The sequence below is a fragment of the Rhagoletis pomonella genome, unplaced genomic scaffold (assembly GCF_013731165.1).
Source record: "Rhagoletis pomonella isolate Grant_MI unplaced genomic scaffold, Rhpom_1.0 Rhpom_scaffold_04363, whole genome shotgun sequence".
Classification (NCBI taxonomy): Eukaryota; Metazoa; Arthropoda; class Insecta; order Diptera; family Tephritidae; genus Rhagoletis; species Rhagoletis pomonella.
Window position 1 is genome coordinate 1 of NW_023462914.1, and position 15,329 is coordinate 15,329.

General features: G+C 34.3%; 1 protein-coding gene across 1 annotated transcript; it reads left to right on the forward strand.

Moving 5' to 3' along the window:
• Positions 1 to 336: 336 nt before the first annotated feature.
• LOC118754671 (putative mediator of RNA polymerase II transcription subunit 26) lies at positions 337 to 13,271 on the forward strand. The gene is made up of 5 exons (XM_036489561.1): positions 337 to 710; positions 1,018 to 1,167; positions 1,392 to 1,697; positions 5,675 to 5,852; positions 11,596 to 13,271. The coding sequence occupies exons 1-5, from the start codon at positions 352 to 354 to the stop codon at positions 13,249 to 13,251; spliced, it is 2,649 nt and encodes an 882-aa protein (XP_036345454.1). The 5' UTR covers positions 337 to 351; the 3' UTR covers positions 13,252 to 13,271.
• The last annotated feature ends 2,058 nt before the right edge of the window (positions 13,272 to 15,329 follow it).

Consider the following 15,329-nt stretch of genomic DNA (forward strand, 5'->3'; position numbering starts at 1 on the left):
AATGTTTATTTGTTTTGCCAAAATTACTAATACCAAATTTTATTTGTTTATTGTTTTTTTGCATACTCACTTTAAATATTCCATCAAACCACAACCACAAACCACCATTACTACTATTCTCACAACCACAACCAACAAACACCATCACCAATCACCATTCAACAACCACAAATCGTCCTGCTAACAATAACAAAATGAAAATCGCTGAATGATTTAAACAAAATGGAAACATAAAATCATTGAAAAAAAAACATTGGCGCTTTAAATGCATACAAAAAAAAAAACATCAAAAAATAACCAAATTTCTTACGCTTACGAATTGGAAATGAAATGAATTGGACTTACAAACATATGCAAATGCTTTTGTGGGGAATTTCATTCAAACTAAATCAATGCAGATTCTATCAAAAATATCACGAGCTGCGCGCACGCATAAAAGCCAATTCATGTCCCATACTGCCGGCCACACAACTCAATAGTAACAACAGTAGTAACAGTAATAGCCGCAATAACAATAGCAACAGTAGCAATAGCAATAGCAATAACAACATCAACAATAATAGCAATAACAGTAACAATATAAATAACAGTAAAAGTAACAACACCAACATTATCAATAATCCCACAAGCGCATTAGGCAACGTTTACACGCCCATTCCAAATTATTCGGTACAAAGATCGGCTTCACTCAAAGATCATAGAAATTACAGGTTTGTTAATTTTCTTTAATTTAAATTTTAAAATCAAATTTCAAAAACAAAAAAAATCATAATTTTTAAACCATTTCGCTTAGTCATCAATTATTTTGTTTGTTGTTTTATCTTTTTGCTTTACTTAATTCATTTTCATCGCTCATCGCTAAATAGTTTGTATGCGACGAAATTTGCTTACTTATAAATCTTGTAAATAAATGCTTGCAGTAAATTACTTTTGAGATTTTATATACTTTTAACTTACTTAAAAGCATTAAACATCGTGTTTTTTATTTTCAACTTTATTTTTTGTACTCTGCCACAGAAGCAACTCGACAAATACATCGACCACATCAATAACGGCGGCATACACCACCAGCACGCCATCAACAGCTGATTCGACTGCGTCTATAACGACAAGCACCACCACCACCACCACTCCATCGACAGCTGCAACTACGACACCGATTCGCAGGTGAGTCTTTAATACGAACATCTACTCTGAACATAAAAAAAAAAATAAATAAATTCGGTACTGAATAAGTTAACTTAGTCACCGTATACTCCGACTGCGCACTTGGTGGTGACATACCTACATATTTTCCCATACGTTTCTTTTAACCGCAATCATTTATTTATTTTTTACACATCATCTTCTATAATTTCTTTTGAACTTCATAATTTTCCCCCACTTCATAGCACACCTACTAGTTCGGCAAATGCTGACAAAGGTGCCACAAGTGCTGCCAGCACCAGCACTACCAGCAATAATAAAAACAATCAAAACAATAATAATAATAAAATCAGCAATACGATCACAAATTCAAACACTGCCAATAATAACAATGATAACGGTAATAATAAGATTGATAATGACCCTAAACAGTCATCGTCATCGTCATCATCAACTTTGTCCGGTCCGTCTACTTCCCCCGATGCAGCTGCGCCAACCACTACTACAAAGCAGAAAATGTCGGCAGGCACAATTTTCAAAAATTTCTTCAAGTAAATATTCACTATACGAAGTGGAAATTTATTGCGCTGAATTTCTTTTATTGTTGTTTGTTTAACTTTTGTGTTTGCTTCTAATGTTTGCTCTTAATTTTTTTGTTTCTAACTGGAATTCTTGGATTCAGGCTGCGCCAGTTGCTTATACTGTTGTATTTATTTGTTGCATATTGCGCGCCATCTTTTAACTGCACTAACTCGACGATTGAAATTTTAAAATTTATTAAATTAATTAATAGTTATTGTTTTTATGTAAATACTAGCCGACCCGGCGATCTTCGTCCCGCCCGTAATTAGATTTTTAATTTAATCGTTTTGGTCCAACATTTTCTCCAACAGTCCACGATTTCCATTGGCAAATTCATCGGCTAAGATTATGGTTTGGTGGTCGTTCGCCGCCTTAAATAAACTAACCAAAGTGTTATGTCCATGAAGAAGGTCCCCGGCGGCAACAATGATCCGGATCTGTAGTGAATTTGCCCTAAAAACTTTATCTTATAGTTGGTGGCAATTTCAAAATGGATGCGTATCCTTGTTCAACAGAAATACAATATACATACATAGACTGAGATGAAATACCATAAAAGCCAGTTTCACGAAAGCAATTTAAGTGAAAAATTATTTTTTTCTGTCAGATTCTATATTAAATTCAATTAAAAAAATAAAGCTTCATTAAATTGCTTTTATTAAACTGGATTTTAAGGTACTTCGACAGGGAGCGGTTTGAGATTTATCACTGCACAAATCAACCCTGGTATGTCCGAATGAAGGTTTACCGCATAATAATATTGGCAAATCACATCCATTAGGCCAATCGTAATACACGAGAGTTCGGTATACTGAATAATGCAACAGGTCGATTTAGTCTGACATTCACGGCACCTTTTCTCACTTGTCGATATTTAGTAATAACTCGACCTCAGCATCACCTCACATCTCTTTTTTGCAATTGGACTTCCTTTACCGTTTCCAATACATGTTTTGAATATTCGTCAAATCGGATCATAAAAAAAAGGTTTTTAGTAATAACTCAACTCCAGCGCCAACTGGCGGGTTAAATTGTGAAACTAAACTATCCAGAGACTCGCTCAAACACACACACACAACCTTTTTGAAATCCCTCCAGCCATTTAAGATTTCACTCAAACATACCTACAGAAGAATTATATACACATTCAAAGATAAGGAAAAGTCAGTACGCTTGTACTTTGCCATGCCCTCTTTTCAAAGAGCCTACTTTTCTCCATGAGTATGGGATTGATTTCATATATCTCCATACGAAGTTCCAGTACTGTACCATGAACACTTCCAGAGATATGCAGTATGTATGGTAGGTGCCACGCCCCCTTTTCCAATAGCTCCATATTTTCTCAATGACTATGCGATTAATTTCATATATCTCCACACCAAGTTCCAGTACTCTACCAAGAACAATTCTAGAGATATGCAATAAGAAAAATTCGACTTGTATGAGAGAGCTGGTATAAAGTTCCAGTACTCTTACCATAAACACTTCCAGAGATACTTCTTATGAAAAATTCGGTTTATATGGTTGTGGGTTTTCAAATAGTCCGAAATTTTATTCATGAGTATGCGATTGATTTCTACTATACCATGAAAAATTCGGTTTGTATAGGAGGTGCCACGCCCCTTTTCCAATAATTCCAATTTTTATCCATGAGTATGTGATTGTTTTTATATATTTCCGTACCAAGTTCAAAAATTTCTCCAATTTATATGGCAGGTGCCACGCTCCCTTTTAAAATAGTCCGAATTTTTCTTCATGAGTATGCGATTGATTTCATCTCCGCACCCAGTTCCAGTGCTGTACCATGAACACTTCCAGAGAAGTGCAGTATGAAAAATTCGTATTGGATGGGAGGGCCCACGCGCTTTTACAATAGCTCAAATTTTTCATATACATAGTACCTCCATACCAAGTTCCAGTACTCTACCATGAACATTTCCAGAGACGTACAGTGTGAAAAAATTCGGTTGTATATGAGGTGCCACACCCATTTTCCAATAGCTCCAATTTTTCTCCATGAATATGTGATGGATTTCATATATTTTCGTACCAAGTTCAAAAATTTTACCAGGAACGCTTCCACTACTTACTTTAGTTAGGATTAGACATGGGTTAGCCAAGGATTAGAGACATGAGCCTCTTAAAAGTAATAAGGGGTTTGATATTTTTTTTTATTTTGAGTTGCGTCGTTATTGCAGAGGACCATCGGCATGTGAATTCATATATTTCGATAATGAAATAAATTCGAGCATAAATACGATTTTTAGTTACATATAGTACATATTATTTTTCCTGTTATCAATACATATCTTAAATCTGAGGATAATCGGACCATAAGCCCGATTTTTAGTAATAACTCGACTCCTACGCCACCTGGCGGATTTTTTTTGCAGTGGTATTGTTTTTCCTATTGTCAATACACATCTCAAATATGAGGCGAATCGGACCAAAAATACGGGTTTTAGTAATAACTAGACTCCAGTGCCACATAGCGGTTGGTTTAATAGTTATTCTGCTATTCGGAAGGTAGACAAATTCAAGAAACAAATATCATAAAAATCGGTCCAGCCGTTCTTGAGTTATAAATGGTGTAACTAACACGACTTTGTTTTATATATATAGATGAGCAGATAAACTGGATGAAAAATTTGGTCGGTTCGGTTCAGCGATTTGAACGATTTTTGCACCTTTGTATTGGTTCGTCAAAATGGTTTGTTTATTGTTTCTTTGAACTGGGGTTTTAGTTCGGTTCAATGATTTGGGAATTTAAACAAGTAATTTTTAAGCAAAAATTAAAACCGACTTCAATTTTCATATACAAATTTAACAGTATCGTTAATTTCTTCATGATCCATTGATCGGATCTAAACCAAATTAATATGGGACCACCTCTGAGGTACCACCTTTCTTTAGAAAAAAAGAATTATAGAAATCAGTTAACGTGGTCCATGCGGTAACATACATAAAACAAAAATATTCCGACGAATTGATAACCTCCTCCTTTTTTTGAAGTCGATTAAAAAAACTATATATTTGTGTTATTTTTATTCCGGAACAATCTAATATAAAAACATATTTAATTGTCGAACGCTTTACATAGTAAAAAAATTTGCAGATTAGTGGAGAAAATGTGTCCATTAAAAATTGGTCGAAACGAACATTAAACCTTTATAAAAGTAAGTTCGGTTTTTGGTTCGGATCAAACTTTTGTGGAAGATTTGTGTTCGTTAATGGTTCAGTGAAGTTTGCAATTGCCTTCCGAGGGGTGGCCGCTTATAAAAAAAATCTTTGTGCTTTGATGTTGCCGGGAACAGGAATTGAACCATGGACCTAGAATAAGTGCAACTATATTAAATCACTAATAGCTGTAGATTGAGCGAAAATAATGCTCGGGGTAATGCAGATACACAAGCAAGATTTACTTGCCGACATTTCGTTGTCGGTTCCCCTAAATTTATACAAATTTTTTTTTATATTCGATTATGTGAAGTCCTATGAATTTTTAAACAGTCTTCTCTGGCGTAACAATTCTGATGCGAGTATACTGGCAATATTTTTTGATTTACCATAAATTATACCTCTTAAGTTTGCTGCGTTTCTACGAATTTATGCGCCCGATTTTTGTTTGTTTGAAGTGAGGCAGTTTTATTTATGTATATATGTATGTATGTAGACTAAAATGTCAGTGTATTAAATTAACCACATTTTAAACTTACGCATAAATTCAGCAGTTATCGCATTTAACAACTCGAGCGCCTTTTCGAACTCGCGGAAATTCTTCGATTCCAGCGCCAGCCTAAGCATACCCTTGCATGCCTTATGATTATTGTTCTTGAAAAATAGTTCACTACTTACACCAGCTACATTATATGTACATATATATGTATTATGCATTATCTATGGTTTATACATATGTATTTAATCTCACTCTCTTACTCACTTGCAGATCCTTTGTGCCACCCGTGCGTGACGAGGAGAGCGAAACACAACGTAAGGCACACGCTAAGCGCGTACGTGAGACGCGTCGCTCTACACAAGGTGTAACGTTGGACGAAATTAAGAGTGCCGAAGAGTTGGTTAAGAAGAAAAATTCAACCATGAATAACAACAATAACAGCAGCAGCGTAAGTACACAGTTAAAACAAATTCCGAACTAAAAATTGGCACTTACCGCATACTCGTTAATATCTAAGTGCAAAACAATTTAAAAAAACAGACTATATATTGTTACTATTTATTGTGCTGTATATGCATACATACTTACTACATACATACATTTGCCATAACGTAGCATTATTTCATCAAAATGGAAAAATGTCAACATGCATAAAAGTTATTGTTATACATATTCACATACATTTTTTTCCCCCAAATATATGTGCGTTTTAATAACTGTATTTGTGTAAAACTTGCAACAGTTAAAAACCAATGCGAAAACTCTCATCTTGTACCACCGTACAACAATGTCCTGCAGGAGTTTGTGTCGCCATCACCAATACCAACATCAACCCCACCACCACTTTCACCATTTCCACAGACAAACAGTCAACCACTGCAACCTTCAATTACCTAGCCCATTTAAAATTTCTATATTTGTATTGTATTTGTCTCTCATAAAAAAAAAAAAACATGTTGCACAGGTTACAGTCAATATCAAAAGTAAATACACAAATTTAAGTTGGAGTTCACATCTTACAATAGAAAAACAATGAAAAGTAATTGCTTTGGAAGCGGTGCTGTTATTTGATAATATTTAAAATGAATTTAGGATTTTACATACTTACGTATATATTATATTGTTTGTTGGTTTGGATAATCGATTAATCGTAGTACCAATTTCATCACAACCCAATCAATCCAAGCAACCACCACCAACCAACCAACCAACCAACCAAACAAACAGCCAATGCAATCACCCACAGTCCACATGTACACTTCAATTCTCACTAAATTACGCACTACTTGGATTTGTGGCCAACCACCTAGGGGCTTTGGAACTACTATAACTGTTTATATATTGCGGTGTTGATTTTTGTCGGTTATGTATCAATGTATAAAAAATACTATGTACTTTGCAAGGAAGATTTGTTTACTACTTACTACAGCACATTAGGAATAAAAACAAAAAAAAAATGGAAACTTTATACTTACATACAAATAATACGAAGGACTTGCATTAAATCTACATGCATTTTTCCATCAATAATATTGTGCATACATACATACATGACCTGTATTGTGCATTTTGAAGCTTTACATATGTATGTACTTTTAATGCTGCGTATATGGTGCTGTTTGTTTTAGTTTTTGCTAAAACATGCCATTAACCTCATAGCCTGTGTTGCAAAAAGAAGCGAATTGATCTTTAACAGCGTTTAAAAAGCAAAAAAAAAAATGTTTATCAAAAATGAAAATAAGTAGCGCAAAGCAAATGCGAAAACGCTTAAATAACGCTCAAAATTTGACAGCAACCGCCATTAGTTCCTTTAATGCAACTGAATATACTTATTTAGGAGCATCTGCACAGGATGATACGCGCCTTTCAAAACTCTACTTCTACTTATGTATCTTTACTCTTTAACTTGATTGAATAATTTCTTAGGGCAGCACTAGTATTCGTTACGATTACGTCGTTTTGTATTGCATAGTCGTTCCGTTAGTTTATAAGTTATTTTGAAATAAATAGTGAACAAAATATATACATATTTGTATTTTTTAACTAATTTAGAATGCTTTTATCTAAAAAAAATGTTGTTAAGTACCACAATGATGTGTTTATAGTATTTATATGCATACGTTATATAATTTTAAAAATATTTTAATATTAAATAGCGTAGTCATCATTAACAAAAGGCCATACATTCATACATACATAATATGCATGAAGTTCTTATAAAAAGATTTAAATGATATATTAAGTTATATTTCAGATTTTCATAATGAAACTCATAATTTTAGCATTAAATTTGAATATTTATATTCAGATAATGTTTGAACGTAGATTTTTAATTTTTATTTTTTCGATTTAAATTATTGGATTTAAATTTTTTCTACAGTTATGCTTTATTTCCATTTGGCATTAAATGGCAAAAATTGTAATGACAATGTTGGGCATAAAAAAATATACGTGTCATTACGTTGAAAAAAATAGTCATTAAATTAATTTCCATATGGCATTTTTTAAATGCCCCCATTTTTTTTGTCATTTTAATGCCTAGTGGAAATTCGCCATTAGTTTCAAACACAAGTTTTTGGCGCTTTTCGGACATACATACATAAGAACAAAAACCTGATTGAAAAAATTGAAAACCAATCAGAAAGGTCTAAAATTAGCGAAATTATCAAATCTTCGCGCATTAATCTGTTTTGATGCGAATTTATCTATCTGTGAGCAAAAAATAAAAGTCATAAAAAAAGATTAAAGCTGGTCGAGAAAATAACAATCAAAATACAATTAAAATTTGAAGCTTCCGATGAAAAGTTTTGTTATTCGAAAATATACCCTTAAGGTTTATTTTCTGTCTCTGGATTTGTGCATACGCGAGAACTTCGAATTTCCAATATTATCGTTCTAAAGTATTTTATGGGCAATGAGCAAACGGCATTCAAAAATTTCGAAAATATTACTTTTTTGTTAATGATGACGTTTTTAATTTTTATTTATATATACGTAGTAAGTACTTAAATGTGTTGTATGATTCTTGTATTTTAGTTGTTTAAATGCGCATTCGTTATTATGTTAAGAAATATTCGAAATGGAGATTTCGTTTTCTCGGAAATTGTCGCAAGTATTAAATAGTGTGCCATATATGTATGTAAGTACAGTTGTTCACAAATAATAGGAGTGCGATGTTTTCACCAGTTTTTTTTTTATTTGTTTAATGTTCATCAATCACTAATCCAAATTTTAAACCTGGTGCAAAAATTATAAATTTTCAACAAACGTTCACCAAAATTTCAAAAATTTTTAGAAAAATTTTAAAGGGTGAAACCTACTGAAAAATAGGTTAATTTTGGCAGTTTTTTTGTTAACGCTGTCATGCATTATATTCCAAAAAAAAAAAACAAAAAAAATGCCACAAATCGACGGGACTTTTTCTAAAAATTCGGAATAAAAAGTTGGAAATTTCGGTGATTTTTTTTTTTTAAGTTTTATAATGTTTGCGCAAGTTTGAAATTTGGATTTATGGGATTGTTGTTAGGTAATGAGCTATACTTTTATATAAACTTTAATAAACATTAAACAAACAAAGAAAAATAGCCAAAACTGTTCAAACACTCGCGCACCTATTATTTTGTGGACAAAAAAATGTCAATGCTATCAACAACTGTCTTATGCCTGCAACACTCATGTGGTATAGAAATTACAAAAACCATCTTCGATTCGCCACTTCTCGGCTCACTTGAGCTCATTTGTGTGTGAAACCCTATTACCCTATGAAGGCGTCTTAACCGACTCCAATCGGGACCAAAATTTATATCTGACATCTTCGGCATTAGTAGTATCGATTTTGGGTATTAGATATAAAATATTAGTTTTAATTTTTTGAGTCTCTAAAAAGAAATCTGAACTTTGGCCCCTCGTTCATTTTATTTTAAAGACCACCCCAATGTATATACTTGCCTAGCATCATACTCGGCAGGGAGTGTTTCCAAAATGAGATAAGAACTTTTGTTTACACCCACTAAATCGCCTATTTTATCTGCATCAATGAATGTAATGCCAGACAAAAAGTAAGAGTGATGTGTTGAAGCTTCAAGAATGGCATATTTGTTAACCCGTACTTTTCCGCATTTTCTTTGATTTCTTCCTTTTGGACCAGAATTTTGTGAGTTATGAGCATAATCCAGTTTTGGAATTATTCGATTAGTTAATTTGACTGAATTTAATAGGGTTAGAGTTAGGAATGTTAATCCCGGGATCCCAGCCTTTTTAAGGTCCCAAAAATCCCGAGACTATTTGCCAAGAATCGGGATTTCGGGATTTGTAATTTGCACTGATGGCAATAATAGAAACTCCTTTTCTTGACCAGTATTGGCTATATTTCTTTTTTTATTTAATAATTAATATTTTTTATAAATGTTTAGCTCAGTATACATATAATTCCGCGCGATAGTAAATTTTAAACACAGACATCAATATATTCGTGAAACCATGGGCCAAATATAGTAAAATTGCGTTTTTAGTTCTTCACTCTGACGTCAGTAATTCAAAAATGATTTAAAAACTTCAGAGAAATGTCCTTAGAGAAGATGTATGGGTATCAAATTGAAGAGGGAACCCTGTAGAATTTAAACAGATTCAAGTTTTTGGTGCAAAAGGTCTGGTAAGTATTGAAAATGTCCTTTTAAAATTGTATCCTTGAAATTTCGCAATATTTGTTTTTGAAAAAAATATATGTTAAGGACTTATATAAACTCGACAACATCCTCGAATTTCGTCCTAACTTAATCAGGTTAAAAAATTACCTATTCGTCCTTGTAAATCCAAAAAATTTTAATTTTTTTAAATTCTAAAAAAAATTTCCTCTTACATTTGGTACCCATATTTTAATTCTACATTGCATTGAATTTTTTAAATCATTTTTGAAGTCAATCATATCTTAGAAATTACAAAGTCCTTTAAAATAAATCCTGACGCCAGAGAAAAAATAAATAAAAACGCCGCTTTAAATAAAAAAGTAGGTTTCAACCCCATTTATTTATTATTTATTTTAGGGTAGGAGAGCTTCTCAAACATAAAGAAGCAGTTTTTTTCGATTTAAGTTGTTGAAAAGTAATGGATATCTAAATCCCGGCACTAATCCCGAAAATTCCGGGATCGGAAAAAGCTGAAAATTAGCATCTCTAGTTAGAGTTAATCATGATTGAATTGATTTTATTCTGCGATCTTTGCCGCTTCTGTGATTCCTCCAAAGAGTCGTCATATTTCCAGGGACTCAAGAGAAATATAGTCCCTATGTGAAGCACATTCACTCCCTGCAGCCTAAAGCTTAAAAGCTGACATTTCACTACACAAATTTGTGTATTTACGTATTCAGCAAGATTAGATAGCTTAGAATTAGGTGATTAATGTTTGACCTACTTAATTTTAGAATGAAATTCCATTTGGTGAAAATTTAAAAGAACATTTGTTATTGAATGTTGGACGAAATTGTGCAGAATTTGTGACGAACAGATTTCAATCCTAGTGGAGCTCTTCTATACCAATTTTTTCTAAATCCAAGAACCCATAGTCCGGTGTTTTTCTTTTAAGTTTAATGATTGAAAGCAGTCTAGGTTATTAGTACTCGTGATTTTCAAGAGATCCGGAGATATGCTTTATATTCTCATCAAAATTCCTTAACGGCATAAAGGAAAGGAAATTTTCGCAAGCCGTAACGGCTTTAAACTGTATCGAAGATTACTTATACGCACCTATACTACAAAAGGTAATCAAACGGCAATTTGAGTTGGTAAAACGAAATCTCTTTTTTTCATTTATTCAATATTTGAACGTTTGCATGGTATGCAACTTTGTATATGCATGGATATTTTTATACCGATATTTTGAAGATAACAGCATAGACAAATTCGTAAGAAATTTTTGAATTTTGATACTTTTTCGCGCGCATGCGTTCACAAGATGAAACGAAGCGCGAGCAAAGTGATTTAGTGTTTGATGAAATGCACTTTTTGAATATGTATGCATATTTTGTTAAAAAGTATTTATAGTATACATATATTTAGAAAAGTTATTTTATTTTGTAAACAGAGTATGGTTAAACTTATTTTATAACTCAGAAACTCTGCTACATACATATAACTCACCAAACAAGAGAAAAAAATTTGTTTTTGTTAAATTTAAAAAAAAAAAATTATTAACAGAACGAAACGCAAGTAGCTACAGCAACAGCAGAAAATCCATCAACATCAAAGCAGCAAGAAGTGGAGCCGCTGGCGCAACCGCCAATAATAGCGACAGAAACAGAGGCTAGTCCACAATCGCCGCCTCGAACAGACGAAAATGAAGCACCAATCGTCCTCAGCCCCACCACCAACGCCGCAAAATGCGCACGAGACAAGGAGGATGATGATAAGGTGGCACAAGAGGATGCCGAAAAGGGTGAATGCGCTGTGGACAATGATGGCGAAGATGTTTCTGCCTCATTCACAATCGTAACAACAACCCGAAAGATCGTCACACCAACAGAAGATGCAACGACTGATGAAAACACCGACGATAATGACGAAGAAGTTAGCGCCTCATACACACTGACACCGCGACATTCGTTTATCGGCAGCGCAGTGCCCAATGAAGCGGTGGAAACGACGATAGTGGTCACTCCACCGGAGATGACTATCAATGAAAGCGCGGTCGCTGAGGAGGTAACGGTCAGGAAAAAACAAGTTGCGAAAGAAACCGAAAACGATGACGAGAATGCGGAAGAGGACGAGGACGACGATGAAGATGAGAGCAGGGATGACGACGACGAAGCGAACGAGAATGAAGCCGAGGATGCAAGCAAACGTGAATCGTTAAAACAGAGCGCTGCAGAAACGTTTCAAGTTGCAGCTGCCGATGTGGAGGCGGAAGATGCCGACGAAGAGCAGAACGAAAACGCAGCTGAAGAGGTGCAAGATGACACGGAGGATGACTCAGATGAAAGTGAAACTATTGAAGTTCACAATTTACAAAATGCAAATGAAAAGACTGAACGCCCTGTGCCGAAACAGATTGAGCCCAGTGAGAATTCCAATACCAAACCCCCCGTCTTAACCACCAGCACAACTTCCAACGAACGTTCCCGCTTAAGCACACTAACACCATTGCCACTAGCAGTGACTACTGTGGGCGCTTCCGCAAGCAAATCCTCAGTGCATCCGACTAGTGCAGTTACTACACCGATTACGCCAACGTCGTCGTCGTCGTCGCCACCGCCACCTACACTCGAAAGCCCTGTGCGCTTGCGTGAAAAACGAATACCCCCCTATGAAACTGACAGCAACAATGCCTTAACGCTTGTCGAGCGGCTGCGTTACGAAGCGAGTAAATATAGTGGGGCTGGTGGTGATGAACTAGTGGCTGTAAGCAAAACACGCTCGCTACCACCAGCGTTACAAGGCGGTGGCGGCGGCGGCGGCGGCGGTGGGACTGAAGATGGCGCTGGCGGTGGCATAACCGCTTGCATTGACAATAATGAGCCAGCGCTGGCGTCAACAGCAACTTACAGCAAAATATTTGGTGGCAGTCGGCGCAGCTTGGATTCGACTTCACTGCCACTACAATGCCATGGCAGCCTGGCAACGGAACAAGCGAATATCAGTGCTTTTGGTAGTATTAGTAGTTGTAGTAGTATTAGCGGTACGGCGACAGCAACGTCGGCGGCGTCGGGCAGCCATGATAGTAGTACGACGGCAGCGGCGTCATCGTTGTCCTCCTCCTCCTCGAATACGATGGCTGAGCGGCGTCCATCTTGGCGTTTGAAATTCGATGCTGGCTGTAAGGTAATACTTCGTACGCGCATGCGTACAACACTTTAGTACAAAAACAAAAAAAAAAACAAAAACGAGAATAATAAGTTCAATATATTACGAAACAAACCACCCACCAAATAATAGATCAATCCAAAAAAACAAAACGTTCAACTATTTCGAGGGGTTTACAATACGCGTGTCTTCACTCGTTTGTTCGTTCGTTCGTTCGTTCGTTGAGTTCAAGTCCGTATACTCGTAGTTGAGACCAAGTACTTGTACAAATGTTTTGTTAGAAAAATATGCCACCTGCAAGCAAAAATTTACTAGAAAGCGCAAGCGTAAAGTTGGTGCATACATACTAGCTATTATCTTGTAAGCCCTGCATAGTTTTATGTTGTTAGTAGTGCCTTCACCAACCATAAAAAAAAAACAAAAAATCCATTAGCGTTGCCAACACAAAACACAAGGCTTTTACAACTTTCTTTAAACGCATTGAAAACGCAAAAGTTTTCTTTCTGTTTTAAAGACAAACAAACATACAGTCATGTACACAAAAATGTAAACTCTTGAACATAAATAACAATTTAAAATTACAAAAAAAAATAAAAAATAAAACAATTTTAAATTGAAGAAATAACACAAATATTGGTTTACGGTCTACTAAAGAATTGAGAAATATATTACATAAATTTAAACTTGCAAAAAAAAAATGTATGTAAGTGAAGAGTGTTTTTATAGAGGTTCGATTTTCTTATGACTTTGAAACAGTCACAAATTAGTCAGATCTGGACACTATTTTATCAATTTTGTAGTAGTCTGTACGAATATATTGTTCATAGGCCATAATAACGCTTGGAAATTGTACAAATTTATTTCGAAAATAATGGTTCAGCTCGGGAATGCCCATTTGTGAACTTTGTGTAAGCTTTGAAACTTTATTTTTTTTTTATATGTTTTTTGTTATGTGTCGAACTATACATATTTTAAATGAAAATTTATCATTTTGAATTTTGCACCTACTCTTTTTTCGACGCCTGTATATTTCTAATAAAGTCAAGTGAGTTTGAAATTAGGTAATTGTTTCAGTTTAAAGCTCTATACATACACCTCAAGAGAACACTCCTTACTAAAATAAATCAATATATTAATAAACTGTTTTTGGCAAAAAAAAATCATTACCTTATCGTACATTAAATCAAAAATTTATATTGAAACTTAAATTTATGTAAATATTTGTATGCTTACCGTCTTAACATGTGCCTCGAAGCCAAGTCATATGGGTACTGCTGTAAATAAAATTTTCTGAAAAGAAACCATTGCATAGTTTTAGTCACAAATTAGAATGAAAAATGCTCTCGCAATTACCTTGAAAAAAATATATCAACCCTGCTGTGACTCAACTACGCGGTGCATGATAAGACTGTTAACATGTTATAATTTATTTTGAAACAGTAATTTAATTTTACTTATATAATATTAATTTTATATACTTATTTATTAATGGATTTTAATTTTATCAAGTAGTTTCTAAATTGAAAATGCCTGCTTTTTATTTACTCCTCTACTGTAATTGGAAGTAGTAGTTTGTATGGTAAACTTTTGTCGCAGCCCAGCAATGTCTATCACCACTCTACTCATACTTTCTTTATGTCTTCCTATCGCTGTTGCTACTACTAATTGTTGCTTTATTTGTATGTATATACTAAATATATATATTATTAGTGTATATAATTGGTTTTTTTTTCAATTATTTATTAACAATGCCTAAAATTATTCACATCTCGTACATCAACCTTAACCTGTGTCTCCTACTAAGCGTCTATACCCACCTAATTATGCTGTTATGTATTAAATGGAATTTTTTTTTTGATTCTTAGATGTGCACTATATTTATGTATATGTACATATGTACACTCATATGTATGTATTTATCTTCGATCTCTAAATTTCCATTTAAAAACTGCACCTTTTGCCGACACTCACTGCTATCACATGTACATCTATGCGTTTCCATCTGTGCCTAAAACTCGCATTTGAAATTGCTTTAAATACTAACAGGAGTGCCTTAATTTTAACAGGGCTTGAACTAGCAAGCTTTATCAAGCTTTTTTCGAAGCGTTGAAACAGGCAAAAATACAATAAAG